The sequence below is a fragment of the Rana temporaria genome, chromosome 3 (genome assembly GCF_905171775.1).
Source record: "Rana temporaria chromosome 3, aRanTem1.1, whole genome shotgun sequence".
Taxonomy (NCBI): domain Eukaryota; kingdom Metazoa; phylum Chordata; class Amphibia; order Anura; family Ranidae; genus Rana; species Rana temporaria.
In genome coordinates, this window is record NC_053491.1 from 7,248,990 (window position 1) to 7,268,778 (window position 19,789).

The 19,789-nt window shown below is 49.0% G+C and overlaps 1 protein-coding gene across 2 annotated transcripts in view; it reads left to right on the forward strand.

Annotated features, from left to right (window-relative positions):
- RASGRF1 (Ras protein specific guanine nucleotide releasing factor 1) overlaps positions 1-19,789 on the forward strand; it is a 155,624-nt gene that overhangs the window by 89,122 nt on the left and 46,713 nt on the right. For both annotated transcript variants that reach the window (XM_040342192.1, XM_040342193.1), the window contains exons 14-16: positions 4,449-4,697; positions 10,157-10,533; positions 15,689-15,814. In XM_040342192.1, coding sequence (XP_040198126.1) covers positions 4,449-4,697; positions 10,157-10,533; positions 15,689-15,814 — 752 coding nt within the window. The remainder of the gene's footprint in view (positions 1-4,448; positions 4,698-10,156; positions 10,534-15,688; positions 15,815-19,789) is intronic.

A 19,789-nucleotide genomic window follows, 5' to 3' on the forward strand; every position in this document is an offset into this window, starting at 1 on the left:
ATAATCCTAAAAATAAAAATCATTACTAGCTTCCTCATAGTCACCATACCCTTGGAAAACTTGGTTTTACTGGTTAGATTTCATGTACTCCAAAGGATACAAATCATTACTACAGGGCTCGACAAATTCCCGGGCGCCAGGTCGCCATGGCGACTAGAAATAGGGTCCTGGCGACTTGGCTGGCGCCATCTGGTGGTGAGCCGTTGGTATTACAAGTTATTACCACCAGATGTGTAAGCTGGCGCCATCTGGTGGTGGCCGTTGGTATTACAAGTTAAGCATTACAAGTTAAACAGCAATTCTAATGTCATTTTTCACTATTTTCACTGCCATCTTCTTCCCTCTAATTAGAACCCCCAAACATTATATATATTTTTTATCCTAACACCCTAGAGAATAAAATGGCGATCGTTGCAATACTTTCTGTCACGCCGTATTTGCGCAGCGGTCTTACAAGTGCACTTTTTTTGTGAAAAAATTACACTTTTTTTAATTAAAAAATAAGACAACAGTAAAGTTATTCCTATTTTTTTTTATATATTATGAAAGATAATGTTAAGCCAAGTAAATTCATACCCAACATGTCACGCTTCAAAATTGCGTCCGCTCGTGGAATGCCGACAAACTTTTACCCTTTAAAATCTTCATAGGCGACGTTTAAAAAAATCTACAGGTTGCATGTTTTGAGTCACAGAGGAGGTCTGGGGCTAGAATTATTGCTCTCGCTCTACCAATCGCAGCGATACCTCACATGTGTGGTTTGAACACCGTTTACATATGCGGGCGCTGCTCACGTATGTGTTCGCTTCTGCGCGCAAGCTCGTCGGGACGGGGCGCGTTTTCTGGCTCCTAACTTTTTTACCTGGCTCCTAGATTCCAAGCAAATTTGTCAACCCCTGCATTACTAGCTTCCTCCTAGTCACCACAGTATGTATTTTACTACAGTGGAAGCTAGCCTCTTCACCTTCCTTGGCCTTATGAGGCTTGAAAGTCCAGGAGAACCTGACCTCCATGTAACACGGAGAACTTGACTTCCTCACTTAAACCCAAGTGGAAAAACCTAGTAAAACATGGTTCTACTAATTAGGACTTTGCCTAATCCCAAAAATAAAAATCATTACTAGCTTCCTCAAAGTCTCATTAGTAGGTTTTTCCCTTTCAGAAGGTCAGGTTCTCTATGTTGCATGGAGGTCAGGTTCTCCTGGACTTTAAAAGACCATAAGGCCAAGAAAGGTGGAGAGGCTTGCTTTCACTGTAATAAAGTACATACACTGGTGACCACGAGGAATGATTTGTATTTTTGGTAGTATATGAAGTCTAACGAGTAGAACTGTGTTTTAGAAGGGTATGAAGACTATGAGGAAGCTGGTATTCATTTGTATTCTTGGGAGGCCATGAAATCTAACCAGCAGAACCATATTTTCCTGTTTGTTTTCTCTTTGGGTTTAAGTGAGGAGGTCGGGTTCTTCTGGACCTTTGCACTTCATAAGGCCAAGGAAGGTGGAGAGGCTCTCACTGTAGTAGAATGCATAATGTGAAAACTATGAGGAAGCTAGTAATGATTTGTATTCTTGGGAGACCATGAAATCTAACCAGTAGAACCAAGTTTTCCTAATGTGTTCTTTTTGGGTTTTAATGGTTCTCTGTTGTGATATAGTGGTTGATGAGTGATAATGTGTTGTCCTATAGTGGATGAAATCTGCCTAAATGGCGGTCAGGTTCTCCTGGACCTTTATGCATCATAAGACCAAGAAAGATGGAAAGGTTTGCTTGCACTCTAGTAGAATACTTACTCTTGCCTTGTTACTTGTTGCATGCTTTAATGTTTGTAAGATGATCTTCCTTTCTATTGAGGTCATACAAAGTGTGTGAACTGACCTCTCCTCTTTATATCCATTCCCCTGTGGCTGGCTAGGACTCTGGACCCTAGGCCCAGGCTATAAATCCAAGTCAGTACTATATCTTTCTGCCTCCTGGAGTACCACCCAGGGGCAGACTGACCATTCGGGCACTCAGGCACTGCCCATGGGCCCCATGCCACTAGGGGACCCCATCACGGTTGCCAGCCTCAGTAAAACCAGGGACGGTATGTGAAAATCTGAGTTTTTTTACATCTGTCCCTGAAATAATATGAATGTGTGTACTGTGTGTATATGTATGTGTGTACTGTGCGTGTACTGTGTGTCTGTATGTGTATTCTGTGTTTATATTCACTGTGTGTGTATATTGTGTGTCTGTGCGTGTATACTGTATGTGTGTGTGTTTACTGTTTGGCCTCGTACACACGACAGAGTTTCTCGGCAGAATTCACCGAGAAACTCGGTCAAAACCCGGATTCTGCCGAGAAACTCTGTCGTCTGTACAGTTTTGGCTCGATGGAGCCGCCGAGGAACTCGACGAGAAAATAGAGAACATGTTCTCTATTTTCTCGTTGTTCTATGGGAGAAGGCGGCCCGCCGAGCTCCTCGGCGGCTTCATCCCAAAACTCGACGAGGAACTCGACGTGCCAAGCACGTCGAGTTTCTCTGTCGTGTGTACGAGGCCTTTGTGTGTATACTTTGTGCATGTACTGTGTGTCTGTACGTGTATTCTGTGTGTATGTATACTGTGGGCCAGATTCTCAAAAGAGATACGACGGTGTATCTCCAGATACGCCGTCGTATCTCTGAGTCGCGCCGTCGTATCTATGCGCCTGATTCTTAGAATCAGTTACGCATAGATTTCCCTTAGATCCGACAGGCGTCTCTTACGCCGTCGGATCGTAACTGCATATTTATGCTGACCGCTAGGGGCGTCTACGCTGATTTACGCGTCGAAATATGTAAATCAGCTAGATACGCGAATTCACGAACGTACACCCGGCCGACGCAGTACATTTACGCCGTTTACGTTAGTCTTTTCCCGGCGTATAGTTACCCCTGCTATATGGTGGCGTAAGTGCGGCGTACCAATGTTAAGTATGGCCGTCGTTCCCGCGTCGAAATTTGAAAATTTTACGTTGTTTGCGTAACTCGTCCATGAATGGGGCTGGACGTAATTTACGTTCACGTCAAAACCAATACGTCCTTGCGGCGTATTAGGAGCAATGCACACTGGGAGATTTCCACGGACGGCGCATGCGCCGTTCGTGAAAAACGTCAATCACGTCGGGTCACAGAACATTAGCATAAAACACGCCCCCCTGTCCCACATTTGAATTAGGCGGGCTTACGCCGGGCGATTTACGCTACGCCGCCGCAACTTACGGAGCAAGTGCTTTGAGAATACAGCACTTGCCCGTCTAAGTTGCGGAGGCGTAACGTAAATCGGATACGTTACGCCCGCACAAAAATACGCGGATGTACAAGAATCTGGCCCTGTGTGTGTATATTGTGTGTCTGTGTTTATACTGTGTGGGCCCATAAACTCCTATTGCCCGGAGTTGTCAGCCCGCCCTTGTACCACCATCTCCTTTCCCATCAATTCTGAGCCCAGTGCCACTTCTACGCTGTCACCGAGGTCCTGCCACGTGACTTCGGCGGTGGAGCTTAGCGCCAGGAGGTGGCGGGCCTCAAAGACAACTTGCACCACAGTAATTGATTTGCAGAGAAACAAAAACTTTTGGGCCTAATCCTAAAAAAAATGGCGCAACGTAACTTTTTCCATTTAAGTTACACCGCCGCAAAATCTCTAACTAAGTGCCCGATTCACAAAGCACTTACCTAGAAATTTTGAGCGGTGTAACTTAAATCGAGCCGGTGCAAGGCGTTCCTCTTCTCCAGGGGGCGATTACCATTTAAATGAGGCGTGCTCCCGCGCCGGCCGTACTGCGCATGCTCGTGACGTCATTTTCCCGACGTGCATAGCGCGAAATTACGTTACGTCGGGCTTTGTGGATTGCGACGGGACAATAAAGTTGCGTCGGGTAAAAAAAAAGATACGGCGCCAAAAAAAAAAATTCAAATTTAAAAAAAATCGCATCGCGAGCAAGAAAGGTCTGTTTTTACAAGGTGTAAACAGTTTACACCTTGTAAAAGCAGCCCTAATTTTGCGTTTGCAAAATTAAACTTACGGAGAAAAAACGAAGCTGAAAAGCTTTGTGGATCTCCGTAAGTCCTAATTTGCATACCCGAGGCGGCATTTCGACGCAAAATGCCCCCAGCGGCGGTTGCGGTACTGCATCCTAAGATCCGACAGTGTAATTCAATTACCCATGTCGGATCTTCGTCCTAACTGTGGGAAACTGATTCTGTGGATCAGTTCCAAAGATAGAAACAGGGATACGACGGCGTAACAGCAGTTACTCCGTCGTATCTCTTTTGAGGATTTGGCCCTTTGACTTTAGCAGTTTTGTTATTTTACACACATTGTAGGAAAGGTTCCTTTTTTAGCACTTATGTACATTAAAGCTGCATTTGCGATGCCTTCTGTAAGTGTACAACCTCAACATCTGTTTTTTTCCCTCACAGGTCAGACAGCAGTTTATACTGCGATGACATAGACATTCGGTTCAGTAAGACGATGAACTCCTGCAAGGTCCTTCAGATACGCTACGCAAGTGTTGAACGCTTACTGGAACGTCTCACCGATCTGCGCTTTTTGAGTATCGACTTCCTCAACACGTTCCTTCACTCCTACCGGGTCTTCACCTGCGCGGATATTGTGCTGGACAAGCTTATCGCTATCTACAGGAAGCCAGTCAGCGCCATTCCTGCCAGGTGGGGAGCGTAAAAAAAGGTGCAATCGTCCAGAAATATCCAGCCCAGTTACCTACCTACCAACACATAGTGATCGCGCTGAAATCAGTGTGAATGGTTGGTCAGGGGGTCTCCAAACTACGACCTGTTTGCCACATCCTCCCTATTACATGGTTTTATCCGGCCCGCAGCTCGGGTCAGTGGCCCAGATTCAAGAAGCAATTGCGCCCGTGTAACCATAAGTTACACGGCGCAATTGCTTACTTGCTCGGGTGTAACGAGTGCTCCTGATTCAGGAACCTCGTTACACCGACTGCAGCCTAAAATCTGCGCGGCATAAGGCACTTATGCCTCGCAGATTTTAGGCTGCATTCTTGTGCTTGCCGCTAGGGGGCGCTCCCATTGTGATCAGCGTGTAGTATGCAAATTGCATACTACCAACTGATTCACAAACTTGCGCGGGCCCCGCGCAAGCCAGGTACGGAGTTTCCGTACGGCAACTTTAGCGCAAGGCTGCCCCTTCTAATAGTAGGGGCAGCCAATGCTAAAGTATAGCCGGCCTTCCCGCGCCATGAAATTTGAATTTCACGGCGTTTGCGTAAGTGCTTTGTGAATGGCGCTGGATGCCATTCACGTTCACTTTGAAGCAAATGACGTCCTTGCGAGGATCCCGGCGGGATCATTTAACTTGCGCGCGCTTACGCCGGGCAAATTTGCCAGCGCGCCCTCGCAGTTCACGGAGCTACTGCTCTGTGAATCGAGGGCAGCGCAAAATATTTGCGGGGGCGCAGGGCAAAATCGTTGCCCTGCTCCCCCGCAAATATCGCGCAAATGTACCTGAATCTGGGCCAGTGTGTACTGATTGAGGATTAAGGTCAACAGAGGCTGCCTATGGTTTATCCTTCTGATCACACAGGGGGCTCTGTTGGGGACCCTGATAGAAGCAGGGATTCTTCCAATGGGGATCCTGATGGAAGACAATAGGGACCCGAATGGAAAGGGGCACTCTGGTGGGGTCCCTGATGTAAGGCGAGCACTCTAATGGGGACCCCTAATGTAAGGGATACTCTGAATTAAAGCAGGACTCTGGTGGGGACCCTGATGTAAGGGGAAGATCCTAATGGAAGGGGGATCTGATTTAAAGCAGGACTCTGATGGGGTCCCTGATGGAAGGGGGACTTTACTGGGGACCATGATAGAAGGGGGGACTCTGATGAAGACCCTGTTGGAAGAGGAGGACCCTAATGGGGATCCTAATGGAAGAAGACTCTGATTTAAAGCAGGATTCTGATGGGGACCCTGATGGAAGGGGGACTTTACTGGGGACCATGATAGAAGGGGGGACTCTGATGAAGACCCTGTTGTAAGAGGAGGATCCTAATGGAAGGGGATTATTTAAATTAAAGATTATTTAAAGCCGGATTCTGATTGGGACCCTGATCTTAGGGGGACTCTACTGAGGACCATGATGGAAGGGGGAACCCTTGTGTAAGGGGAGGACCCTAATGGACATCCTAATGGAAGGGGACTCTTATTTAAAGCCGGATTCTGATGGGGACTCTGATGGTAGGGGGACTCTACTGAGGACCATGATGGAAGGGGAAACTTTTGATGAGGACCTTGATGTAAGGGGGTGGACTCTGATGGGGACCCTGATGGTAGGGGGACTCTACTGAGGACCATGATGGAAGGGGAAACTTTTGATGAGGACCTTGATGTAAGGGGGTGGACTCTGATGGGGACCCTGATGGAAGGGGCACTCTACTGGGGACCATGATGGAAGGGGGGACCCTGATGGAAGGGGAGGACCCTAATGGGCATTCTAATAGAAGGGGACTCTTATTTAAAGCCGGATTCTGATGGGGACCCTGATGAAAGGGGAACTCTACTGAGGACCATGATGGAAGGGGAAACTTTTCATGAGGACCTTGATGTAAGGGGGTGGACTCTAATGGGGGTCCTGATGGAAAGGGGACTCTGATTTCAAGCTGGACTCTGATGGGGAGCCTGATGGAAGGGGCGACTTTAATGGGGATCATGATGTAAGGGGGGACTCTAATGGGGACCATGATGTAAGGGGGGACTCTAATGGGGACCATGATGTAAAGGGGGGACTCTAATGGGGACCCTGATGTTAGAGGGACTCTGATTCAAAACAGGACTCTATAGACCCTGATGGAGATTTTTTTGGCATTTATAAAATGCAGCCCTCATACTGAAGTTTGAAGACCCCCCTCTCTATGGACATTTATACAATTATGGTGTTTACAAGGACAATCTGACGCGGAAATGTGAAGGTTTTTTTTGCATTCAGATTGTTGTTTACCAAGAATTCCAATAGTATATCAATTGAACCGAACTGAACTGGTGTCGGTGATACTGCCACCTCCCCCACCCCAAATTGGTGTCAGTGGCCACAGTAATACCCTCCAGCATTGGTGTCATTGGCAGCAATGATGACACCCAGCACTGGTGTGGCCACGGTAGCAACTTCCAACATTGGTGTCAGTGACTGTAATAATAACCCCCAGCATTGGTGTCAGTGACTGTAATAATAACCCCCAGCATTGGTGTCAGTGACTGTAATAATAACCCCCATCATTGGTGTCAGTGGCCTCAATAATAACCCCCAGCTCTGGTGTCAGCGACTGTAATAATAACCCCCAGCTCTGGTGTCAGCGACTGTAATAATAACCCCCAGCATTGGTGTCAGTGGCCTCAATAATAACCCCCAGCTCTGGTGTCAGCGACTGTAATAATAACCCCCAGCATTGGTGTCAGCGACTGTAATTATAACCCCCAGCTCTGGTGTCAGTGACTGTAATTATAACCCCCAGCTCTGGTGTCAGTGACTGCACTGTGATAATAACCCCCAGCATTGGTGTCAGTGACTGTAATAATAACCCCCAGCATTGGTGTCAGTGGCCTCAATAATAACCTCCAGCTCTGGTGTCAGTGACTGTAATAATAACCCCCAGAATTGGTGTCATTGGCCTCAATAATAACCCCCAGCATTGGTGTCAGTGGCCTCAATAATAACCCCCAGCATTGGTGTCAGTGACTGTAATTATAACCCCCAGCATTGGTGTCAGTGACTGTAATTATAACCCCCAGCTCTGGTGTCAGCGACTGTAATAATAACCCCCAGCATTGGTGTCACTGGCCTCAATAATAACCTCCAGCTCTGGTGTCAGTGACTGTAATAATAACCCCCAGCATTGGTGTCACTGGCCTCAATAATAACCTCCAGCTCTGGTGTCAGTGACTGTAATAATAACCCCCAGCATTGGTGTCAGTGACTGTAATAATAACCCCCAGCATTGGTGTCACTGGCCTCAATAATAACCCCCAGCTCTGGTGTCAGTGACTGTAATAATAACCCCCAGCTCTGGTGTCAGTGACTGTAATAATAACCCCCAGCATTGGTGTCAGTGACTGTAATAATAACCCCCAGCTCTGGTGTCAGTGACTGTAATAATAACCCCCAGCATTGGTGTCAATGACTGCACTGTAATAATAACCCCCAGCATTGGTGTCAGTGACTGTAATAATAACCCCCAGCATTGGTGTCAGCGACTGTAAGAATAACCCCCAGCTCTGGTGTCAGCGACTGTAATAATAACCCCCAGCATTGGTGTCAGTGACCTCAATAATAACCCCCAGCATTGGTGTCAGTGACTGTAATAATAACCCCCAGCTCTGGTGTCAGTGACTGTAATAATAACCCCCAGCTCTGGTGTCAGTGACTGTAATAATAACCCCCAGCTCTGGTGTCAGTGACTGCACTGTAATAATAACCCCCAGCTCTGGTGTCAGTGACTGTAATAATAACCCCCAGCTCTGGTGTCAGCGACTGTAATAATAATCCCCAGCATTGGTGTCAGTGGCCTCAATAATAACCTCCAGCTCTGGTGTCAGCGACTAATTATAACCCCCAGCATTGGTGTCAGTGACTGTAATAATAACCCCCAGCTCTGGTGTCAGTGACTGTAATAATAACCCCCAGCATTGGTGTCAGTGACTGTAATAATAACCCCCAGCATTGGTGTCAGCGACTGTAATAATAACCCCCAGCATTGGTGTCAGTGGCCTCAATAATAACCCCCAGCATTGGTGTCAGTGACTGTAATAATAACCCCCAGCTCTGGTGTCAGTGACTGTAATAATAACCCCCAGCTCTGGTGTCAGTGACTGTAATAATAACCCCCAGCTCTGGTGTCAGTGACTGCACTGTAATAATAACCCCCAGCTCTGGTGTCAGCGACTGCACTGTAATAATAACCCCCAGCTCTGGTGTCAGCGACTGCACTGTAATAATAACCCCCAGCTCTGGTGTCAGTGACTGTAATAATAACCCCCAGCATTGGTGTCAGTGACTGTAATAATAACCCCCAGCTCTGGTGTCAGCGACTGCACTGTAATAATAACCCCCAGCTCTGGTGTCAGTGACTGCACTGTAATAATAACCCCCAGCTCTGGTGTCAGCGACTGCACTGTAATAATAACCCCCAGCTCTGGTGTCAGTGACTGTAATAATAACCCCCAGCATTGGTGTCAGTGACTGTAATAATAACCCCCAGCTCTGGTGTCAGTGACTGTAATAATAACCCCCAGCATTGGTGTCAGTGACTGTAATAATAACCCCCAGCATTGGTGTCAGCGACTGTAATAATAACCCCCAGCATTGGTGTCAGTGGCCTCAATAATAACCCCCAGCATTGGTGTCAGTGACTGTAATAATAACCCCCAGCTCTGGTGTCAGTGACTGTAATAATAACCCCCAGCTCTGGTGTCAGTGACTGTAATAATAACCCCCAGCTCTGGTGTCAGTGACTGCACTGTAATAATAACCCCCAGCTCTGGTGTCAGCGACTGCACTGTAATAATAACCCCCAGCTCTGGTGTCAGTGACTGTAATAATAACCCCCAGCATTGGTGTCAGCGACTGTAATAATAACCCCCAGCTCTGGTGTCAGCGACTGTAATAATAACCCCCAGCATTGGTGTCAGTGGCCTCAATAATAACCCCCAGCATTGGTGTCAGTGACTGTAATAATAACCCCCAGCTCTGGTGTCAGTGACTGTAATAATAACCCCCAGCTCTGGTGTCAGTGACTGTAATAATAACCCCCAGCTCTGGTGTCAGTGACTGCACTGTAATAATAACCCCCAGCTCTGGTGTCAGCGACTGCACTGTAATAATAACCCCCAGCTCTGGTGTCAGCGACTGCACTGTAATAATAACCCCCAGCTCTGGTGTCAGTGACTGTAATAATAACCCCCAGCATTGGTGTCAGTGACTGTAATAATAACCCCCAGCATTGGTGTCAGTGACTGTAATAATAACCCCCAGCATTGGTGTCAGTGACTGTAATAATAACCCCCAGCTCTGGTGTCAGTGTCAGCACGGTTCTATGTTTGCATGCAGCACCGGGACAAGGATGACGCCTCTGATCTTATCGTTTTTGTCTTTTTCTCAGGTCTTTGGAGCTCCTATTTGCAAGTAATCAAAATAATAAACTTCTGTACGGCGAGCCCCCTAAATCTCCCAGAGCGACACGCAAGTTCTCCTCCCCGCCGCCCCTTTCCATCACCAAGTCCTCATCGCCCAGCCGTAGACGCAAACTTTCCCTCAACATTCCCATCATTACCGGTGGAAAAGCGCTGGACCTCGCCGCTCTGGGATGTTCTCCAAACGGAAACCCAAGTGCCTGCCCTGCCCCTCCTCCATACAGCAAAACCACTTTGGACATCAATAAACTTTATGTGTCGGGAAGTTTCCCGAGCAAAGTAGGAGAGGGGGAGGAGCCGCCTGCAGAGAAGGACGAGGAACCGGTAACACCGAGGCAAAGCAAAGGTAAGAGAGAAACCTTCAACTAATAATGTAACTTCACCCTTTATTCTCTTATTAACCACTTAAGACCCGGACCTTTAGGCAGCTAAAGGACCCGGACAGTTTTTGCGATTCGGCACTGCGTCGCTTTAACTGACAATTGCGCGGTCGCGCGACGTGGCTCCCAAACAAAATTGGCGTCCTTGTTTTCCCCACAAATAGAGCTTTCTTTTGGTGGTATTTGATCACCTCTGCGGTTTTTATTTTTTGCGCTATAAACAAAAATAGAGCGACAATTAAAAAAATTCAATATTTTTTACTTTTTGCTATAATAAATATCCCCCAAAAATACATAAAACTATTTTTTTTGTCCCTTAGTTTAGGCCGATACGTATTCTTCTACATATTTTTGTATATAAGCGTTTATCGGTTGGTTTGCGCAAAATTTATAGCGTTTACAAAATAGGGGATAGTTTTATTGCATTTTTATTAATTATTATTTTTTTACTACTTATGGCGGCGATCAGCGATTTTTTTCATGACTGCGACATTATGGCGGACACTTCGGACAATTTTGACACATTTTTGGGACCATTGTCATTTTCACAGCAAAAAATGCATTTAAAATGCACTGATTACTGTGAAAATGACAATTGCAGTTTGGGAGTTAACCACAAGGGGGGCGCTGAAGGGGTTAAGTGTGACCTCATATGTGTTTCTAACTGTAGGGGGGTGTGGCTGTAGGTGTGACGTCATTGATTGTGTTTCCCTATATCAGGGAACACACGATCGATCACGGCGCCACAGTGAAGAACGGGGAAGCTGTGTTTACACACGGCTCTCCCCGTTCTTCAGCTCCGGGGACCGATCGCGGGACTCCAGCGGCGATCGGGTCCGCGAGTCCCGCGGCAGTGGTCACGGAGCTTCGGACCGGGTCGCGTGCACGCACCCGCGGTGCGCGCGTGACCCCATAGCTGGGTTTAAAGGGCAACGTACATATATGTTGATGTGCCCAGCCGTGCCATTCTGCCGACGTAAATCGGCGTGAAGGGGTCCTTAAGTGGTTAAAGGACCCTTACAGGTCAGCCGACGTGACCTACAGCCTTTCCATGTCTGTATTCTGGTGTAAGAATTAAATGTTGTAATGCTCAGATTAGTTTTTGCCCCTTGCCTTCCATTGTTCAGTTGTTCTTTGTAGGGATGCATTTGATGGGCGCTGGTGAGGCTGCATTTGATGGGCGCTGGTGAGGCTGCATTTGATGGGCGCTGGTGAGGCTGAATTTGATGGGCGCTGTTGAGGCTGCATTTGATGGGCGCTGGTGAGGCTGCATTTGATGGGCGCTGGTGAGGCTGCATTTGATGGGCGCTGGTGAGGCTGCATTTGATGGGCGCTGGTGAGGCTGCATTTGATGGGCGCTGGTGAGGCTGCATTTGATGGGCACTGGTGAGGCTGCATTTGATGGGCGCTGGTGAGGCTGCATTTGATGGGCGCTGGTGAGACTGCATTTGATGAGCGCTGGTGAGGCTGCATTTGATGGGCGCTGGTGAGGCTGCATTTGATGGGCGCTGGTGAGGCTACATTTGATGGGCGCTGGTGAGACTGCATTTATGGGCGCTGGTGTGGCTGCATTTGATGGGCGCCGGTGAGGCTGCATTTGATGGGCGCCGGTGAGGCTGCAATTGATGGGCGCTGGTGAGGCTACATTTGATGGGCGCTGGTGAGGCTACATTTGATGGGCGCTGGTGAGGCTGCAATTGATGGGCGCTGGTGAGGCTGCATTTGATGGGCGCTGGTGAGGCTGCATTTGATGGGCGCTGGTGAGACTGCATTTGATGGGCGCTGGTGAGACTGCATTTGATGGGCGCTGGTGAGGCTGCATTTGATGGGCGCTGGTGAGGCTGCATTTGATGGGCGCTGGTGAGGCTACATTTGATGGGCGCTGGTGAGGCTGCAATTGATGGGCGCTGGTGAGGCTGCATTTGATGGGCGCTGGTGAGGCTGCATTTGATGGGCGCTGGTGAGACTGCATTTGATGGGCGCTGGTGAGGCTGCATTTGATGAGCGCTGGTGAGGCTGCATTTGATGGGCGCTGGTGAGGCTGCATTTGATGGGCGCTGGTGAGACTGCATTTGATGAGCGCTGGTGAGGCTGCATTTGATGGGCGCTGGTGAGGCTGCATTTGATGGGCGCTGGTGAGGCTACATTTGATGGGCGCTGGTGAGACTGCATTTATGGGCGCTGGTGAGGCTGCAATTGATGGGCGCTGGTGAGGCTGCATTTGATGGGCGCTGGTGAGGCTACATTTGATGGGCGCTGGTGAGGCTACATTTGATGGGCGCTGGTGAGGCTGCAATTGATGGGCGCTGGTGAGGCTGCAATTGATGGGCGCTGGTGAGGCTGCATTTGATGGGTGCTGGTGAGGCTGCATTTGATGGGCGCTGGTGAGACTGCATTTGATGGGCGCTGGTGAGGCTGCATTTGATGGGCGCTGGTGAGGCTACATTTGATGGGCGCTGGTGAGACTGCATTTGATGGGCGCTGGTGAGACTGCATTTATGGGCGCTGGTGAGGCTGCATTTGATGGGTGCCGGTGAGGCTGCATTTGATGGGCGCTTCATTAAAAGGGTGGGGTTTACATGGGCAAGGAAAAGGGGGTGGAGCCAAAAGGGGTGGCAAAATTAGGTTTCGCCTAGGGTGTCAAAAATCATTTCACCAGCCCTGCCAGGAGAAGGCCATTAAGGGCATGAAGTGGCCTAGCCAGTCTCCAGACCTTAATCCTATAGAAAATTTATGGAGGAGCCGAAACTTCGAGTAAAAGCCAAGAAACCTTCAGGATTTAGAGAAGAGACCAAAATCCCTCCTGAGATGTGTGGAGACCTGATCACCAACTACAAGAAACGTCTGACCTCCGTGCTTCCCAACAAGGAACCTCCCCCAACTACTAAGGAACCTCCCCCAACTACTAAGGGGATCAAATACTTATTTTACTCACTGAACTGCAACTCCATTTATAACATTTAGTATTTTCCCCCTTCTACATCAACACACATATATATATATATAGTACATAGAGATTAATATTGGTTTATGCCCCAGAGGAGGGTTATGAGCACTTGTGGTAACAAAGTGCGGGGTTCTAGAACCCCATTGCTGGATGGGTAACCAGCATAGGTGTGCCAGGTGTGCGCACAGGGTGTGCCAGGTGTGCCTGGGCACACCCTAATCACCTGTACAGCGTAGATCCCCCCTACTGCCCTGGCTCCCCTTGCAGCACTGAGAAAGAGGGGTATTGGGGAAAAATGGGGAATGATGGGACTTTATATGAAACACAGCACTTGGGTGGAATGAATCAATCGATAAGGTATATACTAAGGTTGTCCCGATACCGATACTAGTATTGGTATCGGTACAAATACCGAGCATTTCCCCGGGTACTTGTACTCGGGGGGAAAAGCTCCGATGCTTCGCCCGATACCTGGGCAGTCAGGGTGATCGGTGTGGCAGAGGAGTTACAAGCACCGATCTTTTCAGCTGCTTTAGTTAAAGTTATACATCGGTGATCGGTGCTTGTAACTTCCCCCAAAGCCGCACCGATCACCGCTGACTGTCCTGTGCTGTCCCCCTCCGTCCTCAGTGCTGTCCCCCTCCGTCCTCAGTGCTGTCCCCCTTCGTCCTCAGTGCTGTCCCCCTCCATGCTGTCCCCCTCCGTGCTGTCCCCCTCCGTCCTCAGTGCTGTCCCCCTCCGTGCTGTCCCCCTTCGTCCTCAGTGCTGTCCCCCTCTGTCCTCAGTGCTGTCCCCCTCTGTCCTCAGTGCTGTCCCCCTCCGTGCTGTCCCCCTCTGTCCTCAGTGCTGTCCCCCTCTGTGCTGTCCCCCTCCGTCCTTAGTGCTGTCCCCCTCCGTCCTTAGTGCTGTCCCCCTCCCTCCTCAGTGCTGTCCCCCTCCGTGCTGTCCCCCTGCATCCTCAGTGCTGTCCCGCTCCGTGCTGCTCTCCCCTCTCCGTGCTGCTCTCCCCTCTCCGTGCTGCTCTCCCCCCTCCGTGCTCCTCAGTGCTGTCCCCCTCTGTGCTGTCCCCCTTCGTCCTCAGTGTTGTCCCCCTCCGTGCTGTCCCCCTCTGTCCTCAGTGCCGTCCTTAGTGCTGTCCCCCTCCGTCCTTAGTGCTGTCCCCCTCCGTCCTTAGTGCTGTCCCCCTCCCTCCTCAGTGCTGTCCCCCTCCCTCCTCAGTGCTGTCCCCTCCCTCCTCAGTGCTGTCCCCCTGCATCCTCAGTGCTGTCCCGCTCCATGCTGCTCTCCCCCCTCTGTGCTCCGTGCTGCTCTCCCCCCTCTGTGCTCCGTGCTGCTCTGCCCCCTCCCTGTTCCATGCTGCTCTCCCCTCTCTGTGCTGCTCTCCCCCCTCTGTGCTCCTCAGTGCTGTCCCCTTTCATGCTGTCCCCCTTCGTCCTCAGTGTTGTCCCCCTCCATGCTGTCCCTCTCCGTCCTCAGTGCTGTCCCCCTTCGTCCTCAGTGCTGTCCCCCTCTGTCCTCAGTGCTGTCCCCCTCCATCCTCAGTGTTGTCCCCCTCCGTGCTGTCCCCCTCTGTCCTCAGTCCTGCCCCACTTCATCCTCAGTGCTGTCCCCCTCTGTCCTCAGTGCTGTCCCCCTTCCTCCTCAGTGCTGTCCCCCTTCCTCCTCAGTGCTGTCCCCCTCCGTGCTGTCCCCCTCCGTCCTTAGTGCTGTCCCCCCCGTCCTTAGTGCTGTCCTCAGTGCTGTCCCCCTCTGTCCTCAGTGCTGTCCCCCTCCCTCCTCAGTTCTGTCCCCCTCCGTGCTGTCCCCCTGCATCCTCAGTGCTGTCCCGCTCCGTGCTGCTCTCCCCCCTCTGTGCTGCTCCAGTCTCTGCTCCGTGCTGCTCTCCCCATCCGTGCTGCTCTCCCCTCTCTGTGCTGCTCTCCCCCCTCCGTGCTCCTCAGTGCTGTCCCCCTTCATCCTCAGTGCTGTCCCCCTCCATGCTGTCCCCCTCCGTGCTGTCCTCCTAGTAGGAGGCACTAGGGAGCCCCTGCAGCACTGTCGGCTCCCTTCCTGATCGGGAATGTGTGTTGGAGCTTTGGAGTGCACCCCCCAGTGCAATAGGCTGCGCACACCTATATGGTAACCAGTTAGTCCTGCTGTTATCCAGATATTGATTTCTGTTTTCCGTTTCACAGACTCGGAGAGTTCCTGCCGAGCGGAGTCAGACACCGAGCAGACTCAAAGTGATGAAGCTGAAACTGACACTTCTCCGACTCGCTCGCCAACTACGCCAATCGCTCGGGGTGGGCGAAACTCGGCTGGTGAGTAAACCGCTTCCCGAACAGTTCTGCAAATTATGAAAAAATTTCATTCAGCACACTCTGCTTATGGATAGTTTAACCACTTCAGCCCCTGAAGGATTTGCCCCCTTAATGACCAGTAGTTGGCAGTTTAGTACCAAATTTGGGGCGGATCCACAGAGCGAGTACGCCGGGGTATCTACTGATACGCCGGCGTACTTTCAAATTACCTGCGTTGTATCTTTGGTTTGAATCCTCAAACCAAGATACGACGGCATCTGGGTTTGATCCGACAGGCGTACGCCTTCGGATCTAAGATGCAATTCTTCGGCGTCCGCTGGGTGGCGTTCACGTCTTTTTCCGCGTCGGGTATGCAAATTAGCTATTTCCGACGATCCGCGAACGTACGAGCGGCCGGTGCATTTTTTTTACGGCGTCCTCCAGTCGGCTTTTTCCGGCGTATAGTCAAAGCTGGTATTTTGTTGCGTATAGTTAGACTTGCCATGTTAAGTATGGCCGTCGTTACCGCGTTTATTTAGAATTTTTTATTTTTTTTTGCGTAAGTCGTCCGTGAATCGGGATGGACGTAATTCAAGTCTAAGTTAAAAAAAATTATGTCCTTGCGACGTCATTTAGCGCAAAGCACGGCGGGAAATTTAGGGACGGCGCATGCGCAGTTCATTCGGCGCGGGGACGCGCTTTATTTAAATGAAACACGCCCCCTAATCGCCGATTTGAATTACGCGCCGTTACGCCGCCAGAGATAGACTACGCCGCCGTAATTTACGGCGCAAATTCTTTCAGGATTCGAACCGAGGACAAGTAAGTCACGGCGGCGTAGCGTATCTCTGTGGATCTGCCCCTTAGTTTTTAATGAATTTTGACAAATTGGTTCATTACGAAATTTTTTCATTTTTCAATTTCCGAGTTTTTGGAATCTTCTGAAATTTCAGAAATTTCGGAAAATCGGAAACTTCGAAAATCGGAAATTAGAAGAGCATTAATTTGAAAAATCTAAATCTGAAAATTAGAAGTTAGGAAATTCGAAAATACAAAAATTTGAAGTTGGGATACATATAAAAAAAAATATTTATTCATCAGTTTAGGCTGATACGTATTCTTCTACATATTTTTAGTAAAAAAAAAAAATCATAATAAGCGTTTATTGATTGGTTTGCGCAAAAGTTATAGCATCTACAAAATAGAGGGATATATTTATGGAATTTTTTATTTATTTTTTATGTTTATGGTTTTTACTGGTAATGGTAAAAAAACATTAAAGGCCATTACCAGTAAAAACATAAAAAAATTAAATAAAATTCCATAAATCTTTCCCTCTATTTTGTAGATGCTATAACTTTTGCGCAAACCAATCAATATACGTTTTTTTTATATACTAAAAATATGGAGAAGAATATGTATTGGCCTAAACTGATGAATAAATTAGGGGAGGAAATCCTTGAGGGACTGAGGCAGATTTTTAGCGGGACTGCGACATTGCACCTTATGTGACACTTTTTAGAGACCAGTGACATTACAGCGATCAGTGCTAACAAAAAAATATGCACTAGGGGGCGATCAAGGGGTCAACTGGGTGTGTTCTAACTGTGTGGGGGGTTGTACTCACTGGGACAACACAGAGATCGCTTTACAAAGGGAGATCCTTGTTCTGCACCTCTGTACAGCGATCATGGGTGGCCGGCGGACATAGCGGTTGGTCAGAGGACATCGAGTCCGCCGAACCCGCGGGCGCGCTCCCGTGGCGAGTATCGGGCGAGCGTGCGCCCACAGTATCTATTACACAAAATTACGTACAGGTAGGACGTTTTTTTGGTCGTGTGTAGCACGCCAAAAGTCTGGTACTCCCAGTATACAATAATTGTTGGCTTTTTTTTTTTGTTATCAAATCCGGGATCTCTGTATACTTAAGTTTTCATCGTAAGTGCTTGATTCACAAAGCACTTGCGTGTAAACTTGCGGCGGCGTAGCGTAAAGCCGTCCGGCGCAAGCCCGCCTAATTCAAATGGGGCGTGTACCATTTAAATTTAAGCGCGTTCCCGCGCCGGACGTACTGCGCATGCTCCGTTTTGAAATTTCCCGCCGTGCATTGCGCAAAATGACGTCGCCCCGACGTAATGTTTTGAACGGCGACGTGCGTTACGTACTTTCGTATTCCCGGACGACTTACGCAAAAAAAAAAAAAAATTAGAAATTCGACACGGGAACGACGGCCATACTTTAACATGGGCTGTCTATTGTTACACCACCTAAATAGCAGCCGTAACTTTGCGACGCGAAAAGCCGACTAGCGACGACGTAAGAGATGCGACGAACGCGCGTACCTTCGTGGATCGCTGTAAACAGCTAATTAGCATACCCGACGCGGGGAAAAGACGCTATCTCCACCCAGCAGCCGCCGAAGTATTGCATCCTAAGATCCGAAGCCGTACGCCTGTCGGATCTTAGCCAAATGCCGTCGTATCTTTGTTTGTGAATTACAAATAAAGATACGACGCGGCAAATTTGAAAGTACGCCAGAGTATCAGCAGATACACCAGCGTACTACTTCTGTGAATCTGGCCCATTGTTTCTTTAGCGACAAGTAAAAAGAAAAAAAAAAGTATGTTTTAATAAAATGTTCCTCTACCTAAAAGCCCCGGACCATTTGGTTGGCCAAAGACCAGAGCACTTTTTGCGATTCGGCACTGCGTCGCTTTAACTGACAATTGCGCGGTCGTGCAGCGCGGCTTCCAAACATAATTGACGTCCTGCAGCTGCAGAAGAGGTTCGAGGGCCACATGCAATGAGCTGGAGGGCCGGATTCCTCCCGCGGGCCTTGTGTTCTACAGGAAGATAACTTTTTCGGGGCGCCGATGCCGCTTACTCTTGTCTCCGTTCCTTTTGAAAGCAAAGTTGCGGAAGCTGCTATGCCTGATCCTCTCCTCCTTCCCACCCATTCCCAGAAGCCTTTGTATTATGTGAACTCATTCACAAAATATAAAGGCCTCTGTGAACGGGCAGCAGAGGGAAGGTGCGGGTATTGCTGATCTGTGTGCTTTTCTCCTCTCACAGTTGGAGTGTATCCTCCTCCTGCGAGTGTAATGAACCCGTCACATGCAAGTAATAGAGATAAATCCCGGAGGTGGCATGCACCTAATTGGACTTTGAAAAAGTGCAGAAACACTACGAGTAAGGTTGCTGAAATCCTAGAAATCGGCTTTAAAGCAGAGTTTCGGCAAAAAAAAAAAAAATAAATTTAAGTCAGCAGCTACAAATACTGCAGCTGCTGACTTTTAATATATGAATACTTACCTGTCCAGGGCGCCCGCGATGTCAGCACCCGAAGCCGATCTCTCCCTCGGCTCTCGGGTGCTGCCACCGCCATCTTTGGTAAGGGATTCGGTAAGTGAAGCCTTGGACATAAAGACAGTGGGCCGGATTCAGATACAATGGCGTATCTGTCCGGCCCGGCGTAACGTATCTGAGATACGTTACGCCGATCTAACTTTGGGAGCGAGTTCTTTATTCAGAAAGAACTTGCGCCCTTAGTTAGAGCGGCATAGCGTATGTGTTGCGGCGTAAGGCCGCGTAATTCAAATGGGGATGTAGGGGGGCGTGTTTTTAAATTTTTGTTGACCCCGCGTTTTTTACGTTTTGTTTGAACGGCGCATGCGCCGTCCGTTAAATATCCCAGCGTGCATTGCTCTAAATGTCGTCGCAAGGACGTCATTGGTTTCGACGTGAACGTAAATTACGTCCAGCCGTATTCGCGAACGACTTACGCAAACGACGTAAAAATTTCAAATTTCGACGCGGGAACGACGGCCATACTTAACATTGACTAGGCCAACTGTTTGTTCGACTAACTTTACGCTGGAAAAAGCCTTACGTAAACAACGTAAAAAAAATACGCCGGGCGCACGTACGTTTCTGAATCGGCGTATCTATTAGCTACCCCTCATATAGCAGGGGTAACTATACGCCGGAAAAAGCCGA